The sequence below is a fragment of the Magnolia sinica genome, chromosome 19 (assembly GCF_029962835.1).
Source record: "Magnolia sinica isolate HGM2019 chromosome 19, MsV1, whole genome shotgun sequence".
Lineage (NCBI taxonomy): Eukaryota > Viridiplantae > Streptophyta > Magnoliopsida > Magnoliales > Magnoliaceae > Magnolia > Magnolia sinica.
This window is the reverse complement of record NC_080591.1, coordinates 21,014,533-21,034,113: the sequence shown is the minus strand read 5'-3', so window position 1 is coordinate 21,034,113 and position 19,581 is coordinate 21,014,533. Positions and strand designations below refer to the sequence as shown.

General features: G+C 39.1%; 1 protein-coding gene across 3 annotated transcripts; it reads right to left on the bottom strand.

Annotated features, from left to right (window-relative positions):
* Window positions 1–1,612: 1,612 nt before the first annotated feature.
* LOC131234723 (protein ORANGE-LIKE, chloroplastic) lies at window positions 1,613–18,473 on the bottom strand. 3 transcript variants are annotated; one of them, XM_058231660.1, is made up of 8 exons: window positions 18,164–18,443; window positions 12,052–12,166; window positions 11,765–11,878; window positions 11,545–11,631; window positions 6,025–6,101; window positions 5,702–5,829; window positions 3,946–4,082; window positions 1,613–1,854 (listed from the first exon to the last, which is right to left on the bottom strand). In XM_058231660.1, the coding sequence occupies exons 1-8, from the start codon at window positions 18,403–18,405 to the stop codon at window positions 1,777–1,779; spliced, it is 978 nt and encodes a 325-aa protein (XP_058087643.1). In that variant the 5' UTR covers window positions 18,406–18,443; the 3' UTR covers window positions 1,613–1,776. The 3 variants fall into 3 exon arrangements, 2 of the variants coding, with proteins under 2 accessions (XP_058087643.1, XP_058087644.1); XM_058231661.1 differs by lacking the exon at window positions 18,164–18,443 and adding an exon at window positions 17,215–17,249; XR_009165760.1 differs by having other exon boundaries at window positions 1,842–1,854; window positions 3,946–4,105; window positions 18,164–18,473.
* Window positions 18,474–19,581: the final 1,108 nt, after the last annotated feature.

The following is a 19,581-nucleotide window of genomic DNA, read 5'->3' as shown; positions in this document are numbered from 1 at the left end:
GTCGGATTGAACGAGTTGGACGAGTCGAGTCAGGCAAGTCGTCCCGTGCCCAGCTCTAGTTGCGGACCACTCAATGGATGGTCTGGAATATGTTTTGGTAATCCCTTTCAATTACATCTAATGAACCTGTCTCCAGCTTTGTTAGATGAGCAATAGAGAGTGTAGTCACCCTTGAGTGATCCAATCCACGGTTCAATCAGAAAATAAACCCTTTTTATCAACATAACTCTAGTGCCTATGACTCATCAATTAAAGTGATTTAAGAGGGATGGGCAATCAAGGGTGGGCCCATGATGGACGGTCCACATCAATACTTAGACCTTTCTAACATAATATGAGCCTTCCATTTTCTAAACCACTAGTCAGATGGTTATGATCGTCCAATAAAAGGTGGGCCCTTCTACATCAATTCTTAGCCTTCCTACTATACTCAAAATAGACCATCTTTGATACAACTAATTGAATGGTTACAATCATTTAATCAAAGTGACGTTGGTTCAAGCCCTACATCAATTATAGATAGCCTGACTCCAACATTAGTCTCAAGGGTTTCAACAACGGGTCGAGGGTTTGAGTACCTATAGGTGGTGAAATCCCACTACGGCGTGAGTGTGTCTGTGTGCGTGTGTGAAAAAGCAAATAAAATTAATTATTATTATTATTATTTTGAAAAAAAAAAGGTCTCAGGTTCAAGCCTGGCTTTACCTGTAAAAACAAATCTAAGTGAATGGATGATCCATATTAATACTTAGGTGGCCCCACCAGATGGATGGTCCACATCAGTGCTTAGGCCTTCATATCCTCAATATGAATTGTGCATTCCCAAACACCAAATGATTTAGAAGGGGGCATACCACAAACAGTGGGCCCCACATGATGGATGATCCATATCAATACTTAAAGACCTTTTCTAGTACACTCTATGCCCTGTACATTTTCCCATTCACTAATCAGATGGTTAGAATCATCAAATCAAAGTAATTTTAGTGGGCTTGGAAATATGAGTGTGGTTCCTATGTCATATCAGTCATCCATGTCCATATCTTTTCTAGTATCTATCAATATGGATCATCCACTTCCATAAACATTGATTGAATGATTAAAGATCATTCAATCAAAGTGATTTGATATGGATGGGCCATCTAGAGTGGAGCCCAACACGATGGACTATCCATATTAATGATCAGACCTTTTTTCCAGCATAATCAATACGTATCATCCATTTTCATAAACATGGATTTGACCTTTTTGTGTCTATTTTTTGGGTCCATGTATGTGTAACATTTATGGTGGGGCCATTCACATACAATAGAACCCTTATGTTCATAATGTGTGCTATCTCACCGAGTGGGGGGAAAGAAAAAGATGAAAGAATTGAAATAGCTTCCACCATACCAAAACAGGAAACATGTTGAAACATTGATACGGTAAACACAGTTAAAATGCAAATGGGTGCTTAGGTAAATACTTTTACAGTGTAAAATCATTACACATGTAAATGCTGTGCAGACGATCATTGCCTAAATTTCCCCATCAGCGAAGAGCCCATCAAGAGCTTAGCTGATCCTGAATTGAGTTTGGCAGGAATTCCTTCAAAATTGGGAACCGTCTGATAGGAAAAAAGCACTATGATCACTCCATTTCAACGTTGCAATATCTCTAGTGTACTCCATTTCTTGTAAGGTCTTGAATCTGAATCCGCAGTTGAAATTGTTTGAGGCAAAGGTCAGGAAGCAGTAGAATGTTCGAACTTCGACCAAAGATCACTGGTCCTTTTCAGTCGAATGGATTTATCCGTGGATCGTGTTCGCTCGCCATGACCATTCCGGTACATAGGCAGGTGGGGCACATAACCTGGAAAACAAATCATACAAAAGTATATATATATAAAAAAAGGGCAAATGTAGAACAAAACAATAATTATAAATAGAGAAATACACCAGTGTTCCTAGTTTCATTGATGTGGATTGTTCATTAGGTCCAGCGCACATTTCATTGGCTACCACACACATAGCACTGATCTGACACCGATGTTCAGCTGGGTTGGGTTGACTTGAAGACTCAGACCCTACTCAACTTGATATTTAATTAATGTAAATTGAAATCTTAGGAATATTATAGATATTTAAATTTTATAATAACTAAATTGAGTACAAGTAAATATGAAATATAACTCAAAACAACTAGACAGGTATCTCACTGGTTAAGAGTGCTTCCTTCAAGGTAGGGGATTTGAATCCCACACCCAACCTAATTTATTTTTAATAAAATCTACACCTAAGAGGTGACTTGGATCGAGTCATGCTTAGTGTCAAGTCAACAGAGCCATGGAGTTGAGTTGAGGAGTCTCTCTATGTCCAAGCTGAGTTGGGCCCAGTACTGAGTTTCCCAGCAACTTGGCTCAAAATCTCACCGGGTCAAGTTGACTCAGATGAGTTTCATGTCAAGTTAGCGGGTGGACTGCACATTGTAGATGGCCTCATCCAAATCAGGCTGGTAAACTACCCATCAGGTTGGACACAGATGAACAGAACTGATGGTCAGGTTTCAAATATATCGTCTACAGTTCAACTTACACATATGGCCCTCGCCAGGCAGTTATTCAAGTCTGAGAATAAAGTATCGAACTTACAAAAATACACAAAAATACGAGTGGTATCACCATTCAGTGTCACTATAATGCAACATTAAAATGGTGATTAAAGTAATTCAAGAATTCAATTCATAATAGGGGTGGCACCAGGCCAGGCTTGAGGCTTCCAGGTCCTGATGCAATGTGTTCATGGTGGTAATACTGTAATAGGGGGCCAGCAAGTTGGGAATGGGCTTGATTTTCATGTCTGATTAATAAATATGTTGGATATGCCCAACCCAAGCCCACGATTAATGGGACTTAATCAACTACAGCCCAGGCCTGATTTTTAGACTTGATTGACAATTGGGGCATGCTCGGTTGACTGTAACCGGCTCAGCTGTTTGCCACCACCCCTAATTAGTAAACTTCAGGAGACTAGTTTGACAGGGGACAGCTGGGTCCTGCCGGTGCCACATCAGCTACGCTTCTGTTGTTCAGCGGGATAGAGCCAGCAGGACTGGATCATCCATTTATCTGATATTGCAGGCTCTCTCCCACAGAACATCATGAGCAGCTGATGTAGCACTGGTGGGCCCCAGTTGTTTCCTGACAAATGAAGTATTCTCAAAGAAATTATCCTTTTTTGGAGCCATGGAATCATTTGGAGTTCCATGGTTGCAAAAAATCTTTTTCAAGATTGTGTTTGGATATAACCATGGTACCAAATAATGCCAAAGAAGCAGCATGAATTTGTCAGAGTACCAAATAATGCCAAGGATGCAGCATGGCTAAGTGTGTGAAGGGTTAGGCCAAGCGGGCCTAGACTCTAGCCTTTTTGAGCAGGGTGCATCAGTTCTAAAAGTCAAGCCCAATTACTAATTGGGCTGGGTGTGGGTGAAGGTGACAAGTCCATTAGGTCAGGTTTAGCCAGGTAATGATAACAATAATGTATATTGCATTACACATCATTGGTATGCATGTATAAATTGCATAACGAGCTTGTTCTTGAGCTTGAAATTTTTTAAGCAGGCCAGGCCTAAGCCTATAAAACTTGGTTTGTCCCGGGCTCCGGTTGAACCTGATGGTCCAGGCCCAGCTCATTGACACCCCCGCCAGTGGCATGTGTCAGCAATGCAGGTGTGCTCATGTCTGTAGGCACCTACAAATCGATGTAGAAGAATGTAACCTACAATCCCATGTGAACTACAGTCCAGAGCTCAAATCAGACCCCGATCTACCATCCATTTTTGCAATGCTGTCCAGTTCTAACTTCTAATACACATTTCATGAAAATAAAGCATGTAAATATTACTTCAATCATGCCTTTAAATATTCCCATGATTAAGTTGCTTATCGATAAAATTCCATACCTTTCCAGCGCCCGAGCAGTTTAGACACCTTTGAGTTGTAGGTGCACACAAAGGAGAATCCGAACTGCCAGAAATTGAAATCGGTTCAATGCTCAAAACCACCCCGCTTGCTGAACATCGGGCGCATGCTAAATATCCTGCACCTCACACAAGCATATGACTATCAAACGGTAAGTATTGCTAATGACTGAAATCAAAGAACGGCTTGTTATACTGCATGTCAAATGAATTTTTACTAGAAATGAAATATTTTATGTCCTTTGTGCAATATCAATCCATCAAATTTCAATCAGGAATAAGAAACTAAAAAATGAATTAAGGGCCTGTTTGGATTGGTGGAAGATGGGATAAAATGGACAAAAGAAAACTGATTTCCTCCGATGTGATGGTTCACCTCATTTGGGAAAGCCAAGAGGGGTGAGCAAAACAGTTTTCATTCCTCAAATTTCCTCAGAAACAACCATTTCCTTCTCCTCTCTAAAAATTAAGAAATGGATATTTCCACCCTATTTGGGAGCGAACTCTCACTTTTTTACTATTTACCATTCCACATTTCCATTGAAATCATGTATGCTAAAACAAGAATGTTAGGTAAGGATTCTTTTCCATAGATTTCCTATCCAAGTTTTCTTTACATATGACATTTTCCTTTCTCATCTACCTCTTGGTTTCCACCCAAGGTATTCTGTATCAGTAACGGTGGCCATAATGGTCACCACCATTACTGATGCAGGTATCGGTCATAATGGCTGATATGGGGGTACAACAACAACTGTTACGCACCCCTATAACAGTTCAAAATTGTCCGAAAAATTCTAGAAAAATATCTAGAAAATCCAGAATAATGCAAATATTCCAAATTTGTATTCATTTTTTGTTTTGAACATGTTTATGGTAGCATAACAGTCCGCTCTTTGGTGAGTGTTGTATTGGGTTGTCTAGTGAATTTATGAACATAATTATGTGTCTCTAATGTTTACACATCACAATCAAGCATTAGAATTAGAAATTAGAAAATAAAAATTAAAATGCACATATACCACTTTTTTCGATTGTTTGAAAAAATGGGCCTCAGAGCTTTTATTCACCCAAAAATTGCTTTAATCTACTATTTTCATCCTAAAAACTATGGTATAAGTGGTTGAAATCTGTTATAGAATGATGTAGGAAAGTTTTTTGGAATGAAAAAAGTGAAAAAAATGGATTTATATAGAAAAAAAGTAGTCGTTTTTTTACTGTTATGGGGGTAACAGTCGTTATGCCCTGTAACGGCCGATGCGGTCTCGAAAAACCAATTGCCCCGTTTCACCCTCGTATCACGTAACAGTCACATCTGTTACCTATACGTATCGGCCTTTACAGCCGTATCGTAACGGATACGGAACACTTTGTTTCCACCAATCCAAAGAGGCCCTAAAATAAAATTTTGAAAGCTAGATGAGCTGGTAGAGATAGTGTAGTGTGTGTGAGTGATCCAGGGTTCAATCCAAGGTAGCATTACCTTTCAAAAAACAGAAAAAAAAGACAGCCCCTTCTAATTGGATCATTACAGGCCCTTTTTTTTTCCTTCTCAAATTGGGCATTGTGGCCCCGTATCATGTCATTTACTATATGGTACTTAGTAGACACTGGTTCCTAAACATTACTATAACTAACAACTCTTAAGTGCATCATGAATCATGATGTTGACTACAATGAGGTGCTTGAAATTCCATCAGTCAGCAAGTAGAAGCCCTTCCAACAAACTAAAACATACCAGTTCCATTGCAGTACTTGCATCTTTTCTTTTCTTGTTGCTCAACATTGTTGGCTTCGACCAACATCATTGCTGAAACAACACCAACTGCCCCACCTGAAAATGATGCCACGATGGGATCGACCTGACTGGATCATGGTTCAGACAATAAAATTTCAGTGCACTGGAATTGCAACACGAGATCTGTATGCAACAGTTACAGGTCAATGCATGGAAGTACCATGACAAGCTAATGGCAGAAAGAAAGAGAAAAAAAAAAACTCAAAGTGAAAGATAAATTACTATAACAGGAGCCTTTTATATTTCAGATTTTCAGTACATACCTTAATTGCAGTGGCAAATGCAAGCTGCGAATGAAATCTTCATATGAGGTACCACCCAATCCTAATTTCAGCTCCAACTGAAACAAAACAGGATAAACCATGTTTCATGTGATTTGTGTCACTATCACAAGTCAGAAAGACTAAAAAAATCATCGCAACTGATCAATCATGATACAGATCTCTAAGTTATTTGATAACAATATCCACATTAGAAGTGTAAAAAGCTCACATGAATCATGACTCTCTTGATTGCATGGATACATTGGATTTCATATTTCATATCCCTTTGATTCTGAAAGCACTGTTGCTCAGGGAAACGGCTCTGAAACAACCAACTTGTCGCTACAAAATAATTTTAGGGGTGGCAATAGGTCAGGTCGGCACACCGGTTAACTGGCTGGAACTACTTTTGAGGCAGGTTTGGGCCAAGCTAAATGGGTAATGGGTCGGGTTTGGGTTAGAAAATGTGGCCAGTTTACTTAAAAGGATCAGCCTTGGGTTGAAACCTACACAACCCAACCCGCCCATAATAGCTTATCAATGGCGAATGCATGCATATTTGTATGTATCCACTAATTGGACAGGTGTGGTGTACCTTTTGCCCCATATTCCATTCTTAAACCCACATGTGGTGGTGCCAAGTCGGGCGGGTTGGTTGAGCCTGATCCAATAACAATTAAATGGGTTGGGTTTGATGAATTTTAAGTGGGCCAGGTTGGGTGACTAGGTAATGGGCTGTGGTCGGGTTCGGCCAGAATTCTTGTTCAGAAAATGGGTCAGCTCGGGCTGACTTTGACTGGGACCGAACCTGACATTGCCACCCCTAAAAATGATGCCTTTTTAAAAAGAAAAAAGAAAAAAGAAAAAAAATAGATTCAGCACCATGAAACTTGCAAGGACTTGTTTTAGTAGTTGAAGTGAGACAATACAAAGCCTCAAAATAGGTTGGTAACTTCCTTTCCAAATAAGTTGAATGCCAAGCATGTCAGTTATAGCTGTTGCTTGAAAGCCAGATGAGATCAGTAATCTGTGCCGTAAAATAGAACAGTTCCTGTCTAGCTTTTATTACAGACATTCTTCGGTTGACAGGCAACAATAAAAACATAAAAATACAAGGACACTCTAGTTTGGGGAGAGAAGCATATGCCACTGCATGTAACTTAAGCTGCCCAACTAGATGGAAGCTCTAGGAAGATTGGGAATAACTTAGCAATATACCCTGTTCTAATTGTCCGTGGGTTTTGTTGACCATGTGTGAAGAAAGTGCAGCAGACCAATGTTGTCAAAATCGTTATCTTATCGCAAATCGTAATACGGGTTGAATCGTATAGAATCACAAATTGTAAGATTTAGAGGGGAAGAAAAAAAAAAAAAACCTCATCAATCATCCTTTTGCCACCAAAGTGCACCAAGTAATACCATGTCATGATAGTCTCAAAGGATTCTTATCTTTCCTTTATTTTTTGTCTTTTAAGAAATTTCCCTTAAAAAATGTACAAGGATCCTTTAATAATTTATGTTCTTGTTACAATCACATTAGAAAAGTGGCATTTGATTTTGTAGACTAACGAAAAAAGATATTTTGATTTCTAACTGTCATTCCACAATACATATAAGTAGACATGATCATAAGCATCCATAAAAACAATCTAGATAAGTCATACATTAGTTTGGTGTTTCGACCAGTAAGAAGTAAGAAATCATAAAAAAATCTCCATGATTTAATGTTGAAGATAATACGTATCATTTAGTCTCTTATAAAGAACAAATTACAAAATTTACTTTTTCTAAATTATTCTTAAAGTCCCCACCAATTTAAAAACATGAAATGAAAGCTAAGTGAAGCTTAAAATAGAAGAGAACAAGTATAATTTGAATTGCAAATAGAGATTTGAATCATAAATCATAGGATTCAAATCATAAAATCGCAGGATTCATATAAAAAGGAATTCAAGGTGGGATTCAAATGATTTTGCTTAAGATTCGACTCAAATTGTAAAATCATAAATCGTAGGATTTTGACAACACTGCAGCAGACCTTGCATGAGTTACCCATGCAACAATCTTTGACACACAATGCTCCTCTCACTCGAAAATGGAAGAATCTACTTTAGTAACTAGCTAACAGATATTGCCTAATGACTGACTAATATCCTATATATTACTAGGAGTATGGCGCAAGCCACACACGTGAAGTGAGGAGGGGATGAGAGAGAAAAGGGAGGGGAAGGAAAGAGGCAGAGGGAAAGGTGCAGCATGTCTATAACACCTATGTTTATCGCATTGTGTGAAAACCAATCTCTGTGGGGCCCACCATGTTGTATGTGTCAAATTGACACCTTCCATCGGGGAAGAACCCTTGTGCTCACGGAGTTTGGTGGATCCACCGAGGTCCCTAATTACGGGGCCTAACGTGATGTTCTTATATCCATGTCATCCATTCGTTTCGCTAGATTAGGGTATGAGCCCAAAAATGCAGCAAATGCAAATCTCAAGTGGACCACAACACAGGAAACAGTTGATGGAATGCCCACCATTAAAAACTTCTTGGGGGCCGCAGGAATGTTTATTTGCCATCCAACTTGTTGATAAGGTCACAAAGACCTAGATGATAGGACCACACAAACATCAACTTGATCCAAAACTTGTGGCCCCCGAGAAGTTTTTAATGGTCAATCACCACTATTTCCTGTGGTGTGGTCCACCCGAGATTTGGAATTGCTACATTTCTTTGGCTCATACCCTAAAATATAATGGAAAAATAGATGGACAGCGTGGATGTAAGACACATACATCACAGTGGGTCTCACAATCAGGGATCCACCGAAGCCACATCCTATGCTAACCATACCTTCAAAATATCAGCTGGATACACCAATGGGAACAATGCAAAATTGACCCTAAAACCTCTAAATTCATGCGCTGTGGCCCATTAGAGTTTTGTATTAAGCTGATCTGATGCAGGACACATGATTTAATGCTAGCATGCAATGTGGAGATTATGAAAGAGTCCATAAAGTAATTCAATTAACAATAGATGCTAACCTACCAATTAATTAAGAGTAAATAATAGGAAATAAAATCTGATTTAACCTAAATCACATGGCCACATGCTAGGGTTTAAAAGGTTGTAATGGGAAGGAAAAGAGGAAGATAAGAGAAGAAGAAGAAAAATACCTTCGGGAATCCACCACCAAACAAGTTTGTACCCTTCCACAATTTAATTGGAAGGGAGGGTTTATTTTTATTTTTTCCCCCTAAAAAAACCCTATAAAATAATGAGGAAAATTCCTTCACACGAGAGCTTCTCTCTTCTTTTTTTTTTTCTTCTCGAATCTCCACTAGGGTTGGAACTCCACTTCCCTTGTGGTTTTATAATTAAAAAATTCGGAATTAAAATTCAGCATAATTACAACTATGTCACTCACTTAAGTAAAGTGGCCCATCATTCAAAAAGAAGAAAACTAAAACATATATTATTAATTTCAACCATCAAATAACTTCTAAAAATAACAAAAATCATAAAGAAAGCAAGATCATAGTCTAAGGGGCCCATATCTAAAAGATCTGGTGGCCTGATGGCCTGATCAACAAGATCCAACATTCGGATTGACATGAAATAAAAATCCTATGACTAAAATGATCTCCTAAGCAGCCCACCCGCATCATCCCAAGGTAGGGTCTTCCTGATGCACGTCCAATGCATGTGGGGTCTTTAAAATGGCTTAGCAGGCCCCATCTGGAACTCGTCTCCCATCCATAAAGAAAGCTGCGCTAATGTGGGCGGTTGTCTCCGTCTTTGGTACATCCGAGTAGGTCCTCTGATGTCCCCATCATGATCTTAGTATCTTCACTTCATCCTGGTGATTCACAACTAAGATGAATGGGTTTGATGAAAATAAACACCATGGTGGCCTCACACAAAAACCTACATCCCCATTGTTTGTCGTGGTATGGCCAACGTGAGCTGTGGATAAGTCTGTTTTTTACTGTAGGGCTTAGCATCAAGGAAAATACCTGATGGATGGAGTGGATTTTACATAAGCAACATGGTGGGCCCATAGAGCTTTATTGTTGTACGATTGCGTAAAATAGGTGTCATAGAGGATTCTGGTCCAAAAGTTTAGGCTACATGCATTAGAAGTAGTGAAAGAAGCGGGTGCAGTATATGCCGCCCTTTGTAGGGTAAAATCTCAAACCACTCCCTGCCACTAGCTCCATTTTTATGGTGAATTTACCCTTGCTCAACCATTGTAGTTGTAGAATCATAGATTAAAGAGACAAGAAGAGCAGAAGAAAAGAGAGAGAAGATAGAGTTGGGAGGAGAGGAAGAAGAATTAGGGTTGGACATCCCCACTATTCCCATTTATATTAATAATAAAAACCAAAAAGTACAAAAGATATCTTGACTAATAATGCTCATTTTCCAAATAAATCCTAATCCAATATAAATAATAAATATAAGAGAGAAATAAGCTAGGTGGGTTGTATAGTGGGACAACCCACATCACATCCATTAGGTTGGCCATATAGTTGTACAACCTACATCTTCATGCGTTAATACTCTTCTTCAAGTTGGAGCATAGATAATGTCGATGCCAAGCATGGAGTATATGTGTATAGATCGACTGTGAGGAAGAGTCTTGATGAACAAATTAGCAAGTTGATCCTGATACTAGAGATATGGTGTGTAGAGATTTCACCATTGGAGACCTTCTTATGTCTGAAGTGACAGTCGACTTCAATATGTACAGTTCTTTAATGGTAGACCGGATTGTTTGCAATGTGGCATGCTGCCTAATCATCACAAAACAACGGCATAGGTCAATTCATCAATTAGGCTTTGGAAAGATCACAAGCACAAGATCACATCTGAGTGACTAACCAATGATTTTTAACCGTTGATTTACATGGACAATGTTTGGACAGCGCAGATCATCGTATTAAAGTAATTATAGTGATGCAATTGATAATCTAATTGTTTTGGGATATCATCAGTGGGCCATGTGCCCAATAGATTAATACTCTAGTGACACACATGTTACACATGCAACTCTTGGAAGGATTTTAGATGTAATCCAAGCTTTCACCTTGGATCTGAAACCCCCAGTTACTTTATGGTGCCAAACATACTAGGGGATTTGAAATCCCCTCAAACCCCCCCACCCCCCCAAATCTATGGTGCCAAAATGACCCCTAAATGTAAAAAAAGAAAGAAGCTAGGTGCACCATACAGTGGGATGGCCCATATCCACATCCATCCTCATGCATTAACAATTGTCAAGACTAATTGTGAAGCTAAAAATGTCCAAAGCTATTGCCATTATATATAGTAGAGTTATACACCCAAGAGAAATATATTAAACACATCCACAAGGCTTTAAAGAAACAAAACCATGAAGAGATGCTGAAGAGTAGGTAAGAATGGTTGAATGAATTCCAGTTGGTTTCCCATGGCTGGCAGATGGTATCAAATTCAAATGTCAAGATATAGAAAAAACAGAGAAAGCTTCTACTTACAATAGGTGCAAGAAGGCCTCCAAAGATGATCACCCCAGATATTAACGAAAAGCATGTTAGATAGAGCTGTTTCAATGTCTTCGGTGTCTACATCAAGAAGAAAAGCACAATATTGATACAAAAGTTAATCAATCAAGTGCATTAAGATTTAGATTTTTGTGCATAAGATGGCACGGTGCACAAAAGTAATATTAAACACGTAAAAGACCAAGACATTCACCACATGAGGGAGAAAGGGAATAGATGATGGAATTTCGGGCATCTCGTTTTCCTCGCCAGTTTCATCAATGAACTCAGCACTCTTTATGCGTTGTTGCACCCTTAATCTCCTAACCTACATAAAATTGTTTACAATAACACACCTGAGTTATTTAATAGTACTGCATGTAAACCAATTGCACATATGCATAAATCTAAGCTCAGAACTTCCCCTTCAACGCATCATGAAGATAGTAGACAACAACATTCATTAATAATAGATTACTAAGAAGCTTCTAGAAACTCCACCTCTTCCATGAGGAGGAAAATTTTGTTTCGCCGACTTCTTATGTTGTCTTGAATCTCTTGCAGCTGCATCTGGACAAAATCATCAACAGTCTCTGGTCCTTCTATAATGCAAAAGCTGCCAACCCAGAAAATGAATAAGAGAAAGACCATGAAGCCGAGTTACAATACGACAAAAAAAAAAAAAAACCTGCAAAGGAGAAGCACTATTCCATTTTCTTAAGAATCTAAAACTACAATGTTGTGTCAACATAAAATACAGGAAATATCTCAGCATTGACTAATCTATGCCATAGATCATTCTCTAATGATCTCCATACCAAATGATGAGGAATCATATGATCTCCAATCCAAAGATATTTATGATGAGTATGGCATTCAGGAAGATGGATGGGGTATCCTCAGGTTGTCAGGATGTGGGAGAAAGCAATAATGACTACGAAAAGCATAGTCTCTAAAGTGGTTGCGTATGATGTTCAAAATGGTTCATCGATTAGGCTTGGGGAAGATAAGTGGTAGCACGATGATCCTTCATGCATATCATTTTTGAGGCTCTACAACTTGGCATTACCCACATGTTAGAATTAGTCACCATTTTGAGAGATTAGGACATCATGTCATTTGGTATCCGGTCATCAAGTGTGATTTAAGTGAGGATAAGGAAAAGCTTCTAAGCCTTATGGGAATGCTTAATGATGTGGTCGTTGACCTCCTTAGTGAGGATAGAAGACTGAATGTTTGATGTAGAGCGGGTCGCAGACAATTACATGGCCAAGATGGATCAGAAAAGGCCCGGTCGACGACAGAAGTGATCCAGACCATCGAACCTTAAATCGGGCGTATCTTGCAATCCGGAATGAGTTATCTGACGTAAAATATATGATTTTGGGGTAGAACGAGCTACTGAAGCCAACCAACCCAGCTACGCCGGGTTGCGCAGCCCGGAATTGCGAAAAACCCCTGGATTGATGGTTGTTTCCCTGTTTTAATTTCGTTTTTACTATAAATAGTAAGTTTTAGTTTGATTATAACTCTTCATCCGTCGGGCTTTAGGAGTTGCGCCCAACGTGAAAAGAGCTTAGAATAATTAGGAGAACGGTTTGGTGAAGCCAAATAGGACACTTACTATTTTTGGCCGAAAACCTTGCGCACTAGTAGACATCACGACCGTCTATAAATAGTAAGTTTACTATTTATAGTAAGTCGCGGATTCTAAGAGTTTGAGTTGTAGTTTGCTTCTAATTTCTTTCCCATTGCTTTGTTTGACCCATCTCGAAAGTTCTCGGTAAACTCCCTTCATTAGAGGCTCATGGCTTTAGGGGGAATGAGCACTCCCAAGTCTGGAATTTGAAAGATGAAGGTTCTCATAGAGATATTGCATTTGGTTGGCTAGTTGGTTGTGACAAAATTCTTTCAATCGATCATCTCTAGAGAAGGAATATGGCACTGGTAAAAGGTTTTTGCTTGTATGTGAGTACCGAAAGTGTCAATCACCTTTTCAATCATGGCTCCTTTGGGTTCGGAGTGTGGGAATGGTTGTCCTGGTCAATTTGGCTTAGCATGGTGAATGCTAGGCTCTACGGCTCAACTACTGGAAGCTTGGAGAGGGAGGGTCCCAAAGGTTGAAAGGGGAAGTTACAGAAATTTGTTTTAAAGCTATTCTTTAGACCATCTAGAAAGAAAGGAAGAATAGAACCTTTTACAATAAAAGCGAGTGAAGCTGATGCAGGACACATAATTTAATACTAGCATGCAACGTTGAGATTATGAAAGAGTCCATGAAGTAATTCAATTAACAAAAGATGCTAACACACCAAGTAATTAAGAGTAAACAATAAAAAATAAAATCTGACTCAACCTAAATTACATAGCCGCATGCTAAGAAATTATATAAATCAATTAAAACTACGCGTGGTGGAAGGATAAAACTTCCAATTTAGCATAGGCACGTTCCACACTCAAGAGATAGATTTGTAGGTTTTATGATTAGGGTCAGGAAAGGGAAAATTTTAAAATTTAAAAAATTAGGGCTCATAGGAATTGGGGATTTTGGAATTAGGGTCTTTAAAAATTGAGGAAAATAGGAAATTGGGGATCTAGGGTTTAGGGTAGGGTTATGTATGGAGAATCAAGGGTTTTTGATGGGAGAAGCAAGGGCAAATCAAAGGATTGAGCAGTTGTCTATATGGTCAGCCTAGGGCCTAGCACGTGTGGATCGTTGGCTAGGGTTTTGGGGTCCTTAAAAGTTGATTTCGTTTGGGTTTGAAGTTGGATGATGAAAAGTTGAAGAAAAAGATGATTTGGATGGTCTTGGATAGGAAGTGAAAAAAAGAAATGAAGTTTTTGGAAAAATACCTCTTTTGGATAAAAAGGAAGATGATAGATGGAAGCCTCGCATCTCCGTTGAATAGAGAATGAAATTACACCACACCCAAGCTCCAAATCACATGAAGAAGAGAAAACACAGTTTTTTTCTTCTTCAAAATAATGGCATTAGGGCTTCACACACTCATTTTTCTCTTTTATAGTCTTAGAAAAGACCTTTTACAAAAAGATACCCTCAGATAAGATTCTCGAAATAAAAAACGCTTAATAAATTAAAAGTTATTCCTAACTCCCTAATCTCAACACAAATATAAGGTATACCAAAAATAACAAAGCATGTAAACAATTTAAACAACTAAACTATTTCATGGCCCATTCTTTCCACGATCAAGATGTCCAATGACGATGATCCAATGGTCCGATCATCGTGTTCACTTAATCCAACGGTCCGATGTGTCCATCAAGCTCTTATATGCAGCCCACGTGCATCTTCCCAGTGTAGGGTCTTCAAAGATGCATAGACATGCACGTGGGATCTTCAACGTGGCTAGGAAAGTGAATCGGGCCAAGTAGGCCCCATGTAATGGCAGTCTAACCATAAGGAGACTGGCTCATTCCTTGTCCTCCGGTATGATGCTTGAATGTCCTCATCCCAAGCCCTCATGTTATTGATAGAGTTATGCATCTTGTATTCTTATTAGCTTTTAGAGACTGGTCTTGAAGGATTTCTTTGATGGTAGTAGTAAGGATTTCTTCAAGGACTTGTCAAGTGTTATTCTGTAATGTTATAATGTCTTCAATGTGGTGGTTATAGCTTGCCCACAGGTTCTCTTCCTAATGAAGTTCTCCTGATCAATAAAGAAAAGATATTCATGGTATCTTCAGGTTTTCAGTTTGTATGAGTGGGGCCAATAGTTAAGTGATCCAGACCATTGACATTACGGACCATGGTCCGAAACCTCACAGACTGGAAGATCCAAGCCATTCAATCTTTTCCCTTTTAAGTTGAATATGGAGCATATACTTTCTTAACCATCTTGCAGGTCTAAACAAAAGAGTTAGGATTGTTCCGTTTGGAAGACATTTTGGCCATGGTTTGTCCATGGTAGAGGACATGTTATCAACGATCTAGATGACAAGATGCCCTCCAGTCAGCCAAAAAAGGACCTGAGGATACTCAAGGGCCTGTTTGGAACATGGGATTAAATGGTATTGAATTATATTAGGTGGAATTTAATCAATTATCGCACAATGATTATATGTCTGAAAATACCACGGTATTTTGACCATCCAATCCTATGTTTGGGATTAAATTCTTCCATTGGGAAAAACACTGTATTAAGTGAAACTTATGTTTGGTGGACCATAGAAGTATAATCAACGGACCAGATTTCACAACTGATATCGGCCACCTATATGCATATGTAACTTGATTGTCACATGTAAAGAGCACATATGGATGGATGGAGTGGATAAAACACATGCATCAACGTGGGCCCCACATATATAGTGGATTTCGAAATTTACCAAAAATCCCTCTGTATCCCATGCCAGGGTTGGATGATATGATACCTGGATTAATCAAATCCCTCCCATCTTTTCCAAACACCGGACATAATTTGCATTGGACCATATGCAATTCCATACCACCTAATGCCATCTAATCCCAGGTTCCAAACAGGCCCTAAAGGGTATGTTTGGGCATTCCTTGGAAAGTAATGGCAGGGTGCTTTTCCATTCGAATTAATATCCATCATGTTTCAGGTGGTACCTGAAAATGATGATTCGGGGAAAAGGCAGGAAAACCATATCCTGCTTCTGGTCTTCTGCCATGCCTTAAATGCATAAGGAAACAAACAGCAACATATCCAGTCCCATAATTTCTGGAAACATTAAATATTCCAATGTACAACAGTTCACAAAATCACTTAACGAACATTTGATAATTACAAAAGCCTTTGTAAGCTACCCCAATTTTAGAAGCTTAAAATTGTTTTCGAAAATTTTATCTGATGAAATTAGAAAAAGTCTAATTCTCAATCGACATTAATTCTAGTCTATTAATTAGGGAAAGAAAAAGCCTAATTCTGAAATGACATTAATTCTGGTATCTTAATTAAGGAATTCTTGGAAAACTTTTGTAGGCTAATCTTTCGGAGGTGCAAGGAGTGGGACTAGAGCCTCCTGTTCACTTGTCAATGTATGATTCTAAAGAATGGCCTTGTTTGGAGCCTGGGGTGCTGTTTGGGAGGATAGAAACACGAGGTGTTTTAGAAATGAGAAGAGGTCGACTGAGGGAATTTCCCTTGGGATAGGTAGCTAGTGATCAAATAGGCTTCTGGTGTGCCAAATCTAAGGGATGTAATCTGTGTGTTAGGACGTAATTGTGTTGCCCCTCGGCGCCCCTGTTTCTATTTCCTTTTCTTTTCTTTGCTTCTTTTGTCACTCTATCACTGCTTTTGTTTCTTTCAATAAGATCTTCTTTTGTCACTCTATCGCTGATGACCTTTCCTGGGGTCCAAGGCCTTTCAAGTTTGAAAACTGATGGCTAAAGCCAATAAGGTGAAGATATGGTGAGATGAAGCTAAATTTCAGGGTTGGACAGGTTTCAGACTCATTAAGAAGCACTGCAACCCACTGCATGTGACTTCAGCTTATGTGTCCACATGTAATGTGTCTAGAATATCTGAACCATGCATACAACTACGAAGATCACCTGCCATGAAAATCAAGCGGGCCACTTAGCAAGTATTCCCTACTGTATGAAAACAACGGATGGTTCAGACCCGCCAATGTTCTGATTAAACATGCATAACTGTACTACCAGATAAATGGACTGACCTGATTGCACCCGTAAAGCGATCTCTACGGGGTCCACCTTATGTCCAAGGTTGCATCTGAAAGTAAGATGCAATGGGTTGTAGGTAATTACTTTCCTAACTAGCACACGTCCTAACCAAATTCATTCTGATTCTCCAAAATTCACTTCAACATCATTCGAAACTGTAGAAATTCTAATCCGTCGACACAAAAAGAAGCAGAAAATCCTGAAAATTAGCAGAAACTACACTGAAATTACATCAACTCCAAACCAAAAACCATCAAAATCTCAATTCCATGTCAATCCCGGGAAGGAGCAAGGTCTAACTACCCCAAACTGCAGCATGCATGACCAAAACCATTCAACCATGTGATCCACGGGAGTTGGTCACTGCCATGAAAATCCTACTGACTGGACCATCCGGACACAAAAAAAAATCCACCTGATGGACGGCCAAAAACATACGACCAGTGATTTCTCACCACAGCCTATCCACGGTGGCTCGGGCATGATGAACAGTTCCGATCATTGAAACGGGCCAGAGGACCACAATTTCAGGTAATCCGCCGGAGTACAGAAACAGTTACGAAATGATAAATCTCGTTCTCGGAGATTTCTCGGGAGATTGTCAAATTTTGAGTGTTTTCTCGTGATATTTTCGGGAAAATCTTCCAAAAAAATAAAAACTGGAAAATAACTATTATAAACTAATAAACGGTTTTAATATATATATATATATATATATATATATATAATAACGAACCAGTTAAAATTAACCAAATTTCCGTAAATATCGGGATATTTCCGCGACAAAATGCGAAAATTGAAGCCCATATTTTGAAATATCGCGATATTATCGAGAGAATAATAAGATATTTCAAAATCTAGGCGATATTTATCACACTGCAGAACATAACCCTGCCATTTAAAAAAAAATAAAAAATAAAAATAAAAATCAAGAATACGAACCTCGACCCGTTCTCAAATGCGGAATTCGAATTGAAGGAATTTTCTCCAGAAGAAGAAGAGGAAGAGGAAGAAGAAGAAGAAGAGCAGATCGGACGGTGCCTGTGATTTCGTCCGGTTAACGACAGCCGTAGGATTCGGTGTCCATCTCTGGAGAAGAGAGAGAGGGTTTTGTCGGAGGGATTTGAAGGAGAAGAAAGAGATGGAAGAATCTGAGAGAAGAAAGCAGATGATATCGAATTCATTTCTCCTCTCTCTCTCTCTGAAAAATGGCGGTGAGGGAAGGAGATATACCTTCCATTCGTATGCCACGCCGGATCCTCTCTGTCGACTTGCGCGACTGCACTTTTTCGGCAGTCGTCTCACATGGGAACGGATTGGCTACTCCCCCTGACACCAGCCCCGTGGCTGGTGGTCGGTGCTCTGTGGGGTCCCTAATGATGTATTTGTTTCATCCATTCCGTTAATCCATTTTTACATATCATTTTATGGCTTGATCCAAAAAATGAGAGGTATATAAATCTCAGGCGGACCACACCACATGAAAAAAAATAGAGATTGGATATCCACCATTAAAATCCTTCTAACGCCTAATGTACTGTTTATTTGACATCCAATCTGTTGATTAGGTCATACAGGCCCAGATGAAGGGAAAAAACAAAAATCAGCTTGATCCAAAACTTTTATGGCCCCAGAATATTTTTTAATTGTCGACGCTCATTCAACACTGTTTCCTTTAATGTGGTCCACTTAAGAATTTTATATATCTCTTTTTTTGTCTCATAGCGTAAAATGATCTGTAAAAATAGATGAACGGCATGGATGAAACACGTACATCATGATGGGCCCCACAAAGCACCGACCACCAGCCATTGGCTGGTGTCAGGGGGAGTAGCCAATCCGTTTCCGTCTCACATATATGTCCACACGTTTCAACGGACGGCGTACCGACGTTGCTAGTAGCGCCGTAGCTCCTGGGGGAGCGGATTGGGTGGATGGTGCAGCCCTTACCGTGGGGCCCACTTGATGTATGTATCCTGTATCTGTTCCATTCATACGTTTTTTTCGATCATTTTAAAAGCATTATCTCAAAAATAAAGCAGATCCAATTATCAGATGGACCATACAATAGGAAACAGGGATGATTGAACGTTCTACCATTAAAAACTCAGGGAGTATCTTAATGTTTCTATGGTGCTTATTTCCCATCCAATCCGCTGATAAAGTCACGTAACGCTGAATGAAGGAAAAAACAAATGTCAGTTTGATCTAAAACTTGTGGCCTATTAATGGTCAATCACTACTGTATCCTATGATATGGTCCACCTGATAATTGAATCTACTTCATTTTTGACATAAGTATCTAAAATGATATGAAAAAACTGATGAACGGCATGGATTAAGAATACATAAATCAAGGT

Excerpts from the sequence above, each read along its gene's own strand:
- LOC131234723 (XM_058231660.1), bottom strand. The coding sequence starts at position 18,405 with ATGAATTCGATATCATCTGCTTTCTTCTCTCAGATTCTTCCATCTCTT. Across the intron at positions 4,083-5,701 it reads CAAGTACTGCAATGGAACTG|GATATTTAGCATGCGCCCGA; the intron begins GTATGTTTTAGT and ends TGTGAGGTGCAG. Across the intron at positions 1,855-3,945 it reads ACTGCTCGGGCGCTGGAAAG|GTTATGTGCCCCACCTGCCT; the intron begins GTATGGAATTTT and ends TTTGTTTTCCAG.